The sequence below is a fragment of the Herpailurus yagouaroundi genome, unplaced genomic scaffold (assembly GCF_014898765.1).
Source record: "Herpailurus yagouaroundi ecotype Mexico unplaced genomic scaffold, PumYag 163, whole genome shotgun sequence".
In the NCBI taxonomy this organism is placed as follows: Eukaryota; Metazoa; Chordata; class Mammalia; order Carnivora; family Felidae; genus Herpailurus; species Herpailurus yagouaroundi.
The window spans coordinates 13,307,512-13,322,528 of NW_024412404.1; the positions used below are offsets into that span (position 1 = coordinate 13,307,512).

Below are 15,017 nucleotides of genomic sequence, written 5' to 3' on the forward strand. Positions count from 1 at the left end.
TTCAGCTCAGGTCATGATCTCACAATTTGTGAGTTCTAGCCCCACATTGGGCTGTGTGCTGACAACTCAGACCCTGAAGCCTGCTTCGGATTCTGTGTCTCCCTCTCTCTGTGCCCATCCCTCACTAGTTCTCTCTCTCTCTCAAAAATAAATAAAAACATTTAAAAAAAAATCATCCCTACATAATAATGAAGTTACATTAGTCACATATTTGGAAATGCCTATATGATTACAAAAAGAAAAATCACAACATAACAGTAATAACAGCTAACATTTTGGGGCACTGGATAAAATGTATATTTCATTTATTTCAACAATTTATATATACTACTTCACAACTTTACAGATAAAGGAAATTAATTTTGTCACAGAATATTAATGGCTACTGCTAAGAGTTTATTAAAATTACCCCTTATTACATTTTTGTCTCTGCACAGAGATGAAACATGATTTACGGACTGCAACTGAGAATGGCTCATCAAATTGAAACTAATCAGTCCCCTCAGACATCCACACAAATGGAGCTAGGTAGAGGCCAAACATCTCAAATTTCAGTGCTCACAAAGAACACTTTAAAACAGAACAAAACACTGCTTCCACAATTCAGAGACCACTGTACTAATCTGACCCAAGAGCAACTAGGATTACCTTGACAGAAGTCTTCATCTTCTTCTTCATGTTGATAAGTCTGTTCTTGGATGGGATTTTTTCTGTAAATCCGTCCACCAAGTCTTATAAGCTGTGGGCGCAGAACTTCCATGATACTTTTTCCCAATAGTTCTCTAGTGAAATCCTGAAAAACAAATGATCATTTTACCTTGTTTTAATCAGAAATAAAAACCCTCTATTATATGGACCACTATGCAATTGGACATCTGTTCAAAGTACACACTAAGCAAAACCAGCCCTATTCCCATTAGATTTCCCCTATCTGCGAGCTGTTTCCGTAACAGTATTCCATTCCTGGATCACTCTAGACAGTAATTTGTTTTTGTGTTTAAATATTTTACGTTTAAGTAATCTCTACACCCAACATGGGCTTCAAATTCACAACCCTGAGATCAAGAGTTGCATGCTCCACAGACTGAGCCAGCCAGGTGCCCAGGTGCCCCTAAACAATAATTTGTAAACTATTTCAGCACTCCAAGAAAAGGTGATTAAATGGTACTCAGCCCAGAGGCCCCAAATGGCTCAATCGGTTGGGCAGCAACTCTTTATTTCAGCTCAGGTCATGATCTCAGAGTTCATGGGTTCAAGCCCCTTGTCAGGCTCCACACTATCAGGAGCCTGCTTGGGATTCTCTCTCTCTCTCTCTCTCTCTCTCTGTCTCTCTCTGTCTCTCTCTGCCCCTCCTCCACACACGTGCAACCAAAAAGAAAAAAATATTCAGCCCTCTATATACAGGTCATCCATGACTTTGTGAGAATAGTATTCATTACTATTATTTATTAGTTTAACCTAAAGAAAGAAACAATTTTCTGTTTAACCACTCACTAAGTGTCTCACCTTGGTCTATCCAACATAATTAAAAGGATTAGGAATGTTAAGCACACTTATCTTTCAGGAGGTAAAAATAACCTCTAAGTACTTTCAGATATGCTAGAAACATATACCTCAAAATTAGATCCAGTTGCCCATCAAAACAGTTAAACTATCACTTAACCAAATGGTTATTCAAACCAACACATTGCTATCCATTTCTACAGGCCACTACCCAAAAACTGTACATCACTCACCGAGAAGCCAAGCTTCTAGTCACCACTTAATGAATCAAGAATTAAAGCAAAGGTTCCTTAAGGGCTGGGCTGGCTGTGGTTAAGTTCAACGAATGTTCCTACATGTTACATAGTCTTGAAGCCCAAAATTTGAGAGATCCTCCAAAACTCGACCCGTCCTTACTAAATATACTAAATCTCAATCCAACCCTCAGCAATTAAGTCACTTAAATTGGTAATTTGCTTCCGGAATGAAGGAGAGATTTCGCGTTGCAAGAAATAACAGCATAGAAGGTAAGCAGACTTGAAGACAGGCATAATTAGCAACAGTTTAAGGACATTACACCATAGTGCCCTATTCCCCCAGGACCTCACAAAATAAAAAAGGCCCTTCACAAAGGTAGTTTAATGTTTAGGCCGGGCCCTCAGACCATGAGCTCTGGAGTAAGAGCGTAGTGTCTCAAAGGCAGCAAACTTCGTCTGCCTTTCCCATTCAGCACTGGGGTACTGCTCTGAAAGAAGGGGGGGGGGGGGGGAACGGGGTGGATAAGCAATTTAATCCTGCCTCGTGGTAGCCTGGAGAGAGGAGAGCAGAAGGCCTGAAATGTCGTGGGGGAAGCTAACGCCCCGAATCATAAAGCGAACAAAAAAAAAAAAAGCGAGTACACCAAAACGACTGAAGAGAAAGGAACTCCAGGACTCCAAGCAAAACCACGGTAAGGTTGGGGGGGGGCGGGGGGGGGGGGACGAAGGACCCGGAAGTTCTCTCCCTGAGCGCGTTCACCACTTCCCTCCGCCCTGGCCACGCCCACCAGCGCGAGCGCGCGCACGCCGGCGCCGGTTCCTTCCGCGCGGGCGCGCGCACGCCGCCGTCCTCGTCGTTGTAAACGCTGCCGCTCCGGCTGGCCCTGGGGGCGGGGCTGTAGGGGAAAGTGCCAAATCCTCTGAGGTAAGTGGCCGAGGGCTCAAGGACCCCGGGAGCTTGGTGGAAGGGAGTTGATCCCTGAGATCCTACCTGCAGGGACTAGTAAAACGGAGAAGATAGGAGGAGAAACTGGAGCCTGCTGCAGAGGGAGTGTAAGGAAATTTCCTCAGGCCGCGCCGCACTGGGTGCGCATGCGGGCCGAGGGGCGGCGCCTGCGCAATGGGGCGGCGTCGGTGGCGTCGCCCCCTTGGGACCGCACGGGGAAGGAGGAGGAAGCGTGCCTGGGAGTTAGTGGGGAAACTGCCAGCGTCCTGACCCCTCCCCTTTCTAGCCCCTTTCTCTCCACCCGACCTACTTTTAGCTGCAGCATCCATTTGGGTGGTAGTCCTGCTGTTTTAAGCGGAGCCCGATGGAACGATTTGTTGATGATGGAATTTAGTGATTGCTTGTAATAATTTGCCATTGTACCAGTGTCCTTTCAGCGTCTTTCATAAGGAGACTCCTTCTAAAAGAATTATTTTAAGAAAACAGACGTAGATCTGATAGAAAGTAAAGCTTATGAATACAAGGTCATCCCTGTCGTAGATAAAGTAAATGATCATCCTATCACTGGACACAGCCATGCTGTGTCCCCCAAAATAACATTGCTCTGCTATGGGGATCTCTACTGCCAATAGACTCAGCTTCCCTTATAAGGTTAAGCCCCACATAAGATTACTTACCATGAATATTTACTCATTAAACAGAATTTTAGCGAGTACCTACCTTGGGCCTGGCAGCCTAGTGTGTGCTAGAGTTGTATTAATACTGTAGATCTGCAGAATGAAGAAGAAAAAAAAAAAAACAGTAATGGACCAACTCTCATGACACCCCACTTGTCTTTCCCATGCATATAATCTTTGCTGAGCCACTAGCCCTGTGTTCTATCATCGTTCGTTATTCATTCAGGAAAGTTGAGATCCGGGTTCTGGTGCTAGGCCTTGCAGGTGGAAAGACAACTCGTTCCCCCTTTCCTAGATCACAGAATTCTTTCTAAACTCATGAACCGTAAAATGAAAGTGTTACGTGGGTTAATGGAGGGCATTTTCCCTCTTGCTGAGCAGACCCTTTCCCCTCTAGGAGCTTGCTGACTCTGTCAAATGGAGAGAATTAAAACTTTTCTCATGAGTAAGTGTGTTGGGACATACTGTGAATGCAAAACTGGGATCTGCATTAGGGGAAAAAAAGATTCAGAGTAAATATCCATTACTAATTTTGGATAGCTAGTATTAAGTGTTTACTATGCCTGTAATTATTCTAAATGCTTTAGTTATACTAACCTTTGTGACACCTTTCTGAGGAAGGTACTACTATGATTCCGATTTCAGAGATGAGGTAACTGAGGAACAGAGAGGTTAAACGATTTGTCCAGAGTTACAACAGCAAGTTAAATAGCAAAACCAGGACGTGAACCTAGGCCGAGAGGCTTCAGAGTCTGTACTCTTAGTGCTTTCATATGGCACATGATATGTCCACAAAGCCATTGCTTGAAAAGTGTCACAGCATAGAAGCTAACATTTCTATAGCTTGGTTTTGTTTGGTCATCCATAAAATGAAGGAATTGGATTAGATGACCTTTAAGGAATCTTGTGGTTCCTGTGAAATGTTTAATTCATTTAGCAAACATTTATTTAAATCGACAGCTACTTAATGTAAGCCAAGCATTATGTTTGGTTCTGATGATCAGAATGCGTGCCTTCATAAAGCAGTTACAAAGCAGGGTTTATTGTTAGTTTCATTTAAATTCCTCTCTTACCATCTGCTGATAGCATGCAAAATTCAACCTGTATCTTTAAAGCTAGAAATTACTTAGGTGTATTATTCTAACTCAGCAGAAAACTGCTTACCTGTGTAAAGGTACTTTGTGCTAATTGTGCATTCCAGTTTTCAACCTTAGCTGTTTTGTGTATTGAATGATAGTAGTTCTGAGTTTGAAAGAAAATGGGATGAAAGGGAATTCCTTTGATTATACTCAGTTTAGAAGTCACACTGTGTCTAGCCTTTGAAGCTGTCCTCACTCTGGCAGTCCCTAGGGAGCTCTGCTGAGCCACTGATTTCAAAATATAAAGCATCCCTTGCATTTGCAACTGAATAGAGCATTTATCAAGGTGTAGAAAAAAAGATTTGGGGTTTTAAGTCCTAGGTGAGATATATAAACACATCACAGTAGGTTCTGCTCTGAACTGATGGGAAATAAGACTGAGTACCTCCAAAAGATGGCTAAATTATCTGTATACTTTATTTGAATTCCAACAAGAATCCACTTAGAAATTTAGACCAGGTCCATTACTGCTTCAGTTCTGTTTAAAAGAGCATTTAAGAACCTGTCAAGCTATATTTTAAGCTAGTGTCACCCAAAGATTGGATATGTATCCAACTTGAAATGTTGTTGGTTTTCTGACTATGATTCGGAAAGTTACAGAGCTCAGAGAAAAAAGAAAAGGTGATCTAATAGTAAAATTGACGATGTCCTTAATCAATTTGTATTTTTAAATAGGCTGACATTCTAATTATAGCAGTTGCCTTACTGTTCCCATGTCTCCCTTCAGTTTTAATCAGTATTACTTATGGAGATATAATGAAATAAAAAACTAAACTCTGCTTCCCTGACAGCCTTAAATCATCATCACAAAATTAAGGAAACAGAACAGCCGGCATTTCAGAAATGCACACTATATCATTTTTCTTGCTAGGACACTGGATTATGTATATATATATATATATGGGATTTATGTCTGCATAGTATTCTCTCATTTTTTCTATTTTTTCAAAAATAAGTTCTGACTTTTGTAACAAATGTTTTTTGCAACTAGCAAAAGAAGAAAATATCAGCTAAAATTCTTGGCCATTAAAGACAGAAATTCATTTTTAAAATCCTTTTAGTCATTTTTCTGTCTTTTTAAATTGAGCTAAAATTCTCATAACATTAACCATTAGCCATTTTAAAGTATACAATTCAGTGTAAAGTCATTTTTTAGTCTAAATACTAGAGCTGTATTATCCAATACAGTAATCACTAGCCACATGTGACTATTTAAATTTCAATTAATATTAAATACAATTTTAAAATACAGTTTTTCAGGGGTGCCTGGCTGGTTTGGTTGGTGGAGCATGTGACTCTTGATTGCAGTTGTGAGTTCAAGCCCCACATTTGGTATAGAGATTACCTAAAAAAAAATTTTTTTTTAATTAAAATACAGTTCTTCAGTCACACTAGTTTAATAGCCACAGAAGGTCAATGGCTATCATATTGGACAGCACAGAAATAGAATGTTAGAACATTTCCATCATGGCGGGAAATTCTAGCACAATGCTAGCCATTGTTTTTAGAAAACGTACATTTTTTAGAGTCTTAAGTAATTGTGTAATATAAGCTTCGACGGCAAAAGTAGTATTTTGGTTTTGAACTTCTGTAAGGAATCATGTGTTCAGTACAGATTTTCTCATTTACATTTGGGCTTTCTGATTTTTTAATATGACATGGGGTTAAACACAGCTGCTGTATTCGTAATAAACCATGAATTCAAGGATCCATTTCATGAGCTACTTTGTTCTGGTTTGGGGATGCCACCAAGTGACCAATTTGGGTATTACATTTGGATGAAAAAGTTTTTAAAACATTTTTAACGAAAGGACAAATATGTATTTCCTAACCAATTCCCTTTCCTTGAGAACAGAACACAGTGTTATTCTGGAATTTTATTTGGAAAATTTTATAAGTGAATTTTTTGGTATGGCTTGGTCAGGACGTAGCCAAGACAAACTGTCCTATGAGGCATGTTGTTTTATCCTCATATAATTTATTTCCTCAGTCAAATTGCTACCTTGGCCCTGCCGTATCACCCTTTCATAACCCATAAATCACCCACAGTCGATCCCAAGTGATATAAACAGTTTGCTAATGGTAGGAAGTAGTGTTTTAAGTAGAAAAGCAGAATAAACATATTTTCATTTAAAATCCTGAGATTTTGGCCTGAGGCATTAGTAAAAGATTGCGGAAGTAGAAAGGATAGAAAAAAAGGAGAGCTTATACTAAACTGTATGCTGGCTTTTATGGCAGCTAGAATGAAACATTGTCAGTCTCACTTCCATAAACTTGCCAATCACTGTTTTTCTTTCTCTGTAGTGAAGTGAGAATTCTGCTAGAGAGGAAATGGCTGCTTCTTCATCATCCTCCTCAGCTGGTGGGGTCAGTGGAAGTTCTGTCACGGGATCTGGTTTCAGTGTCTCAGACCTTGCCCCACCACGGAAAGCCCTTTTCACCTACCCCAAAGGAGCTGGAGAGATGTTAGAAGGTGATCTCATGCTGCTTTTTGCTGAATAATTGGATTCTGACCTGCAATGAATATTAATTGTAAAGAAGCTATTAAGTGGATTAGAGACAAGTGTGCCCTGATTTCAGCCTCACATTTCATCTCTTGTCCCCATTTCAAAATGTTATGTTCAAAACACAAATCTTTCTCCACTGTCAAAATTTTGGAGCTGAAAAAGACTTTGGAAATCAAGGAAGTCATCTAGACTTATTTAGACCCAGAAAAGTTAAAGTGATTTGACCACGTTAAAGACAAAGTCAGCACTAGAACCAGGAATTCTCTTGACCTCCTGCTCCAGTTTGCTTTATCCTGGCACCAGTCTGCCTCCCTATGATGAGTAGGTTTGATGCGTTTTTTTCTAACCTACAGATAGATTAACCTCATCAAATAGGTTCTAAGAGGAAAACTAATATACTACTCTTATATGTGAAGATGACTCTCCTGGCCCATTGCAGGACAGTGCTGTGTGGTTTTACTAGCACTGGAGCTGGATTTGCGTCAAATCATCCACCATCTTACTCAGCACACATTTGCAAACTGGCTGGCCAAGATCAGAGCACAAGCTGTAAGCATGAAACCGCATTGATACCCGAAATTCATTGGATACATGTCACTTTAGGAGCTAGACCAATAAATTCTTAATAGGGAGCATAAAAAATCACCTGAAGAGCTTATTTAAAATGCACATTTCTGGCCCACCTTAGAGATTCTGAATTAGTGTAGGGTGCAGCACAGGAGTCTGTCTTGTGACTAACATTCGAGGGATTCTTACAAAAGAATGGTCCGTAACTATAAACTATTCATCATACTTTGAAAAAAGTCAGCAAAGAACCTATTAAGGATTCAAAATCTACTTGTTTGTAGCACTTGTGTGCTTAGTTACATATTGATCTTTTTTGCTTTAAATTGCAAATCTTGGTAAGTATATTTTAAAAATCTGGAGATCTCTGAGAAAGGTACAAACTATAGGCGTCAGCTTTTGGGGGTGAACTTTATTCATTTATGTCGGGTAAAAAGAATTTTGGGTTAAGCCCAAATAGAAGAATCATTTGTGACAAAGAAGCATGGGAAGCCTGGGACCATAAGGCTCTCTAGAAATGGCTGAAATCACGATTAGTGAAGTAGACAATTGGGTGATGTAGTTGGTGATCCATCTGTGATGTACGTACTTCTGTCTTTGCCTTTTCATCTTCAGTTGTGTTAATCGAATATTCGAGTTGGCATCACTGAGTCTGGACATAGTGAACAATTGGGGCCTTGTTTACCATATGTGGCACTAAAAATACATTATGACTTCAACTGTATGCGGCAGACAACTGGTATTAAGGAAGTTGCCCACAAAAATCAAAAATTGGAGGCACTGAAATTGCTTAATGAGTTTTATAGCCTCAGAAGAGGAATCAATGTTTAACAATGGACTCTAAGATTAAAGTCATTTAAATTCTAGCTACAAGAGGAATTTGATACAGGAGGTACCTCCTTAGTCTCAAAGCTATAAGGGTTCTGTGTCAGTGTATACCAGATTACTTGGAAACATTAAAGAAGAAAGGCTACTGAGATTAGTCTGAATGCTGATGTTCTAACAAGTTTTAGTTCTCTACATTTTTATTCCATCCCAGTGTGCTTCATGGAGGAAATGTGTTGGCTTTCTGTTGTAGGATGAATTTATATTAGGTTTAAATTCAAAGTGCACAGTTTTGATTCCCTTTCTTAGGTTTAAAGTTTTAGCTATATTTTAAAGCCACTTATACTTAAGGACAAACTATGAAAACTTCAAGATGGTCATTCCTGAACTATCCTGGTCAAATCAAGAATGTTGAATTGAAAAAGAGTACTCCTAAAAAGAATTTTCTTAAATGAAACCTAATAAGGATGTTGGATTTCGAAGCATCTTCTACTATGTTTATGGGTGATACTATTATGCAGCTAATCTAACGCACATTAACGGACCAGTTTTCTTACACCAGTTTAATTGAATATGAAAATAGAGTAAGAAAAGTTGCCTTTTCAGAGAAGGAAGACAGGCAATCAGGAGCCAAGATTGGGTACTGTTTATAACAGGTTCGACTTGATTTTGCATCCTCCTCATAAGTCTAAGGATAATAAACCAAAGTAATATACTTAACATTATGAATTAACTTTCTCACGCATCCACTCTGTAACAGACACCTCAAATAATGTATACATGGTCCCCAACTTACTGATATTTTGACTTAGGATTTTGTTACTTTACTATGATGCAAAATCCATATGCATTTAATAGAAAGCATACTTCGAGTTTTGAATTTTGATCTATTCCTGGGCTAGCGATATTTGGTATAGCACTCTCTCAGGATGCTGGGCAGGAGCCACGGTTCTCAGCCACACAATCACCAGGGTAAACAACTGATGATACCATTCTGTACCCAAACAATCATTTCTGGTTTTCACTTTCAGTACAGTGTTCAATAATTTACATGAGATATTCAACACTTTATTATAAAATAGGCTTTGTGTTAGATGATTTTGCCCAACTGTAGGTTAATGCAAGTGTTCCAAGCACTTTTAAGGTAGGCTATGCTAAGTTATGATGTTTGGTAGGTTAGGTGTATTAAATGCATCTTCCAGGGTACCTGGCTGGATCAGTCCATGGAGCATGCGACTCTTGGTCTCAGGGTTGTGAGTCTGAGCCCCACGCTGGGTGTAGAGATCACTTAGAAAAATAAAATCTTGGGGCGCCTACGTGGCTCAGCCAGTTGAAGTGCCATCTTCGGCTCATGTCATGATCTCACAGTTTATGAGTTTGAGCCCCGCTTTGGGCTTGCTGCTGTCAGCACACAGCTGACTTCGGATCCTCTGTCTCCCTCTCTGCTCCTACCCCACTCTTAGCTCTCTCTCTCAAAATAAATAATGAAGTTGAAAATAAAAATCTTTTTAAAAAATGCATTTTCAACTTGATATTCTTAGCTTATGATGGGTTTATCAGGATGTAACCCCATCATAAACTGAAGAAGACCTTTACAGCAGTTTTCAGCATTCTTCCTGCCCTTGGCTAAGATTGTCCTCACCCAGTTTAGTGAGCAAATTAGAGAATGCCTTCCAACCCAGAAGTAGCTGAATTTTAGTGACATTGTAGGCTACTGAAGTATAAATTATCTGGCATAGTCTAATTTCCTGCTGTGAGGTAATATTCTTTTAAATGAATTTGATAGCATTTTATTTATTGGAGTTGGCATGGCATTTATTTATTAGATTTGGCAATTTACTGAACTTTTCACTACTTCTAACCTTTGCTTGTCCCTTAAGAGGAAAGCTGATGTATTGCTGTTTGGTGTGTTACAAAGGGTTTGATTACAATTTCTAAATAGAAGATGGATTGCCCCAGGCTGACTCCTCTCTAGAGAAATTCCAGGCTTTGGATTGGTACAGATACCACATCTAATAGGATGTGGCTAAGCAGTGGACTTTGTGGTTAATACAGAGCTGCAAGTCAACAAAAGTGTGTTCCATAGGCATAAAGTGGTAAAGTGATACGCAAGTGCCTTTTTGAAAGATTAGCTTACATCTTTTTGCTTTGAAGTTCATTGCCAAGGGAAATATATATGCAAATGTTATAACTTAAGCATTTTATCCTAATAGCACCTGTGATTAAATGTAAGTGCGAGGTAGCACTTCCAAGAGCTTCCAAATACATCTTGGCCTGATCCTTATAGCCCATAATCCCCACTGCCTTTCGTGAAGTGAGATCCTAAAGTTTAGGATCAAACTACCTCAGAAGTGGGCTCTAATTCTCTATGCTTTGCTCTTTCTAAAATAAAACTTGAGTTATAATTTGACTCTTTAAGCAAGGGTATGAAGAGGATAATGAACACTGGCATATTTACATAATAAACTGGACAGTATAATATTTAGGTAATTGAAAATAAAAAATTTTTTTGCTCAGTTTAGATTATCTGCTCACAAATGATTTCCATTCAGCCAGAGGAATGGGGTGGGAGGAAGGGATAGGATATTATACACCATATAGTTCAATATGTAGAAAAGAGGTTGAATTTAATGAACGTAGCTTTCTTCCTAAAGTGTAGCACTTTATGAAATAATATTTTGAAATATAACGTTATGCATATATTAATACATAATCTGAAAATAGTTACATTTTCTTTTTTTTTTTTTTTGCATCAATTTTGAATATAATATTGGACAGAAGCCCTCTTGGTTGTACATCCAAGCCATTTGGATACAATATCTATGGTTTTATTGCTCACCATTTTAATCTTTTTTTTTTCTCTTTTTTTAAGTGAGTTCTAGCCCCAACGTGGTACTTGAACTCAGGACCCCGAGATCACTTGCGCTACTAACAGAGCCAGCCAGGCACCCCTCACCCTGTTAATCGTAAAAATAAAACTGTCACATTATTTTACCAGCAAAAAAATGGGTTTGTTCAGGAATAGCAGGGAATTGTAATTGGGGACAAGCAAGCTATGGCAAAACCATAGGCAAGTCCAGAGAACATAGGAGAGGCAAGGGGGGAGCTGGGAGAGACTATTATAAACAAAAAGTCCATTGGCACAAAGTAGGCATTTGGGAAGTGTAGTGGCTTTCCATTGGCTGAGTTATGACAGTTTCTCATTGGCTAGGCTGTTGCCTGGCAAGGAGAAAAACCTTTCTTCATCCTGCTGGGGTGGCAGAATAATAGGCTTCTTTCTTCCTGCTGGGAAAGCAAGATTTGCCTCTACCTGTTGGAGTCTGCAATTGACCCTGAGTGTTAGGGCATGAGAGCTCCCCGTCCTGGCCTTCTGCCTCCATTTGAAATGAGGTTTCCTTTTATTTCTACAATCATGACTTCTGAAATCAGGTCAGCCTTGTGTGAAACTCAGCATGAAGCCAGAATGTGTCAGTCCTATCTCCTTGTCACTTAATAGCTGGGTGACACGCCAGCCCGTGACTGATGGGTGAGTGCTTGACACCTAGTAGTGCTGACGTGAACTACCACCTAAAAAAAGACAGCTGTGTCCTCTCCCTCCGTTTGTTTTAGGATTTTTGCAATACGACACCTTCCCCAAATGGTTTCTGCTACCCTTCTAAAAGTCACATTTTCTTATATGAGTTCTGTGTCTTTGGGGAGTATATTTTGCTGTATCAGCCCTTGCCTGACAAAGAATAACATGAACTAGCTTATGTTTCATAATCATCTTCCAAGTGCTGTTGCGACTGAGTTAGCTACCTTCTTGTTGCCAGTTCTTGGCACCAGTACAATGCTAGGTTCTGAAATTGCACCATACTCTTATCACCATCCAAATTGCAGTGTTTTGGTTCAGTTGGAAAATCAAGGTTACAATTTGCGTTTACAGAATAAAATTTCCCAGCAGTGCTTTGTGATGGTCATAGTGATGTAACTTGATATATTAAAAATCAACAACAGCTATTCTGCCCTCAGTTTTACTTTTCAGAATGAAAATGATCTAGAGTTTTGGTGTACCTTTGTATTTGGATAGCACAGGAGCCATGTGGCCAAATGGGTCAGATGTCAGTGTTTGCCTGACATGCAGAATAAGAGAACATTAAGAAACTCTCAGGTTAGGAGGGGAGAAATGTTGACCAGGACATCACACTGAGGTTTCTTATTTTTGTTTTTCTAAATATTATTTTTAAACTTTGAAACAAGTAGAGGGACTGTTTTAATATTCTAGATATAGAAGAAGTAGCTTTTATAGCTAAGGACTGTTAGTTCTAAATGAAACAGAAGCCCTCTTTGTAAACACTGAAAACTGTACCCTGAATGTGAAAGCAGGGAAAAGAATGGCCACGCTTGCTTGGTTTATCAGAAGCCGTAAAACCCTTAGAGCAGATTAAAACTTTTCCTCTTCTGTTTGTAGATGGCTCTGAGAGATTCCTCTGCGAATCCGTTTTCAGTTATCAAGTGGCATCTACGCTTAAACAGGTGAAACATGGTAAGCACATGAGTGTTGTATACTTAACTATGAGAACAAATTATGGGGCAGCGGGGATGGGAGAGGAGGATCAGAAAGGTCGGTGTGCTTTGTGACAAAAACTCCTGAAACTCTACAAGGCTGTTTAAGCGAACTTTCTAAATGACCTGCAGACAAAAACATTCCGTGATCTCTTAGTATATGTGCTGCCGAAGCGAGGACAACCTTCTGCGGTCTTAAGCCAGACGTCATGTCCACATTGAGGCTCAGAAGCTGAAGTCAGAAGTGTTAGTTTTCTAGAGGAGACTCTGCTTCCTACCATTCGTGTGTTGCTTTCCCTTCTCCTTCCTAAAACCTTTTAATGTTCTCCACTGTTTACCATCATCATCTTCACCTTCAAGTATTTATGTGATACCTTATTGTCTGTCTGGACTCTGAGAAGCCCGGACTCTAAGACCCTGATAGCACCTTTTCTGCGGCCTTCATTTATGCATCAGGGAACTGTGTTCTCCCACCAGATCGTTTCTCTCTATTGAAGGCATAATGTAGGAGGGAAAGCTGCAATTGCCTGGAGCTCAAGGATTTTAGTACCAAATTGCTATGACATGGAGGGTACATAACTCCTTGTTTTTTGTCATTGTTGTTTTAGATTAAGTCTTCTGACCAACAAAGAGTAAGACCTCAGTTCTCGACTAGTGAGGAAAAAAATCCTTCCGGAAATTATTTTTAAACCAATCATCATGGTGGGTGGTGACTGTCTCGTGGGAGATACGTTGTATTATATATTGCCTCCTTGACCCTTACAGATCAGCAAGTTGCTCGGATGGAAAAATTAGCTGGTTTGGTAGAAGAGCTGGAGGCAGATGAGTGGCGTTTTAAACCCATCGAGCAGCTGCTGGGGTTCACACCCTCTTCAGGTTGACCTTGCCTGGAAGGCCGCCTCTGGTGCACAGCAAGTGCAGGGCCAGCGAGGGACTTTTCTCGCAGCTTACACAGCCGTCCAGAGATTCACAGCTCCATCGCTGAATTGTTAATTCGCATCCATGCTTGGTTTCTCTGTATCTATCCACAAGCAACAAATACTTAACTGTGTGATCTTGCAGGGAAAATTTTTGTTTATTTGTTTAAAAAAAGTATTGAGAATCAGAATAAGACAATCGGCGTCAGAGCACCTGAAGGTTTGGGTTTAAGAGATATTTATAAACTTTACAAGCCAGGTAGGACACATGCCGGAATTGGCCAACTGAATGACATCTCTGCTGTCATTCATGCAGTGCCTGGAATCCTCACTGGTCAAATCCAAGATCAGGATCTGGAGTTACACAACACAGCGTTTCTGACCTAAAACAGTTCTTCTTGCAGATGAATGTGATTTCAACTCAGGACCTGTTCAAATGAGGAATTTTAAAATTTCGGGTTTTTTTCTATTTTTAGACATCTAATTCTATAGATTCTAACTTTTTCTAACCTCTTCTAGACATGCCAAATGCTGGCAAAAAGAATTACTTTTTGAATGTTGAAGCACTTGTAAAAATAAATCTGTGAGCAAAATCCTTTTAAACACAGAAATCCTGAGTTCATCTTGTTGGTGGGCTCAAGCAATTCTGTAGCAAATAAATCCTTTGAAAGAGTTCCAAATTGGTTTTCTTTGTCCTTTCAAAGTCTCAGGGATTTGGGATACCAGGAAGAGGTCAAATTACTTTTTAGAAGAAGGGAGTCTAAAAACATTTCTCCTAAGCAAATGATAGATTTCCTTTATCCCAGGGATATTTGTCTTTACAAAACCATATGAACTTAGGTTGGGGTGTTTTGTTGTTGTTGTTGTTGTTGTTGTTTTGTTTTTTTTTTTTTAGAGAGCAGAAGTGTGCACACAAGCTGGGGAGAGAAGCAGAGGGAGAGAGAGAGAGAACATCTTCAGCAGACTCCTCCGTCAGTGCAGAGCCCAACTCAGGGCTTAATCCCACGACCCTGGGATCATGACCTGAGTCAAAATCAAGAGTTGGATGCTCAACCAACTGAGCCACCCAGACACCCCGAATTTAGTAGGCTCTATACCAGGATATGGAAAAGCCTGGAAAGCTAAGAGATGTCCTTTGTTCTCCCTCATGGGACCCCA

The 15,017-nt window shown here is 39.8% G+C and overlaps 2 protein-coding genes and 1 long non-coding RNA gene across 10 annotated transcripts in view; 1 reads left to right on the forward strand and 2 right to left on the reverse strand.

The window, feature by feature from the left end:
* The window catches only part of ASCC1 (activating signal cointegrator 1 complex subunit 1), a 115,911-nt gene extending 113,063 nt beyond the window's left edge, over positions 1–2,848 (reverse strand). For 5 of the 8 annotated variants that reach the window (XM_040485323.1, XM_040485321.1, XM_040485324.1 and 2 more), the window contains exons 1-2: positions 2,731–2,848; positions 649–793 (exon numbers count right to left, since the gene is read on the reverse strand). In XM_040485323.1, coding sequence (XP_040341257.1) covers positions 649–760 — 112 coding nt within the window. In that variant the 5' untranslated portion in view covers positions 761–793; positions 2,731–2,848. Of the gene's footprint in view, positions 1–648; positions 794–2,280; positions 2,449–2,527; positions 2,633–2,730 lie in introns of those variants that run through there. The other 3 variants (XM_040485325.1, XM_040485320.1, XM_040485319.1) reach the window with 2 other exon arrangements.
* On the forward strand, positions 2,562–14,539 carry ANAPC16 (anaphase promoting complex subunit 16). Its single transcript, XM_040485330.1, has 4 exons — positions 2,562–2,664; positions 6,806–6,974; positions 12,848–12,922; positions 13,708–14,539. The coding sequence occupies exons 2-4, from the start codon at positions 6,833–6,835 to the stop codon at positions 13,821–13,823; spliced, it is 333 nt and encodes a 110-aa protein (XP_040341264.1). The 5' UTR covers positions 2,562–2,664; positions 6,806–6,832; the 3' UTR covers positions 13,824–14,539.
* Positions 6,947–15,017, reverse strand: part of LOC121036768 (uncharacterized) — a 34,247-nt gene continuing 26,176 nt past the window's right edge. Inside the window, exon 4 of the long non-coding RNA XR_005793472.1 lies at positions 6,947–7,015. This is a non-coding gene — a long non-coding RNA (uncharacterized LOC121036768). The remainder of the gene's footprint in view (positions 7,016–15,017) is intronic.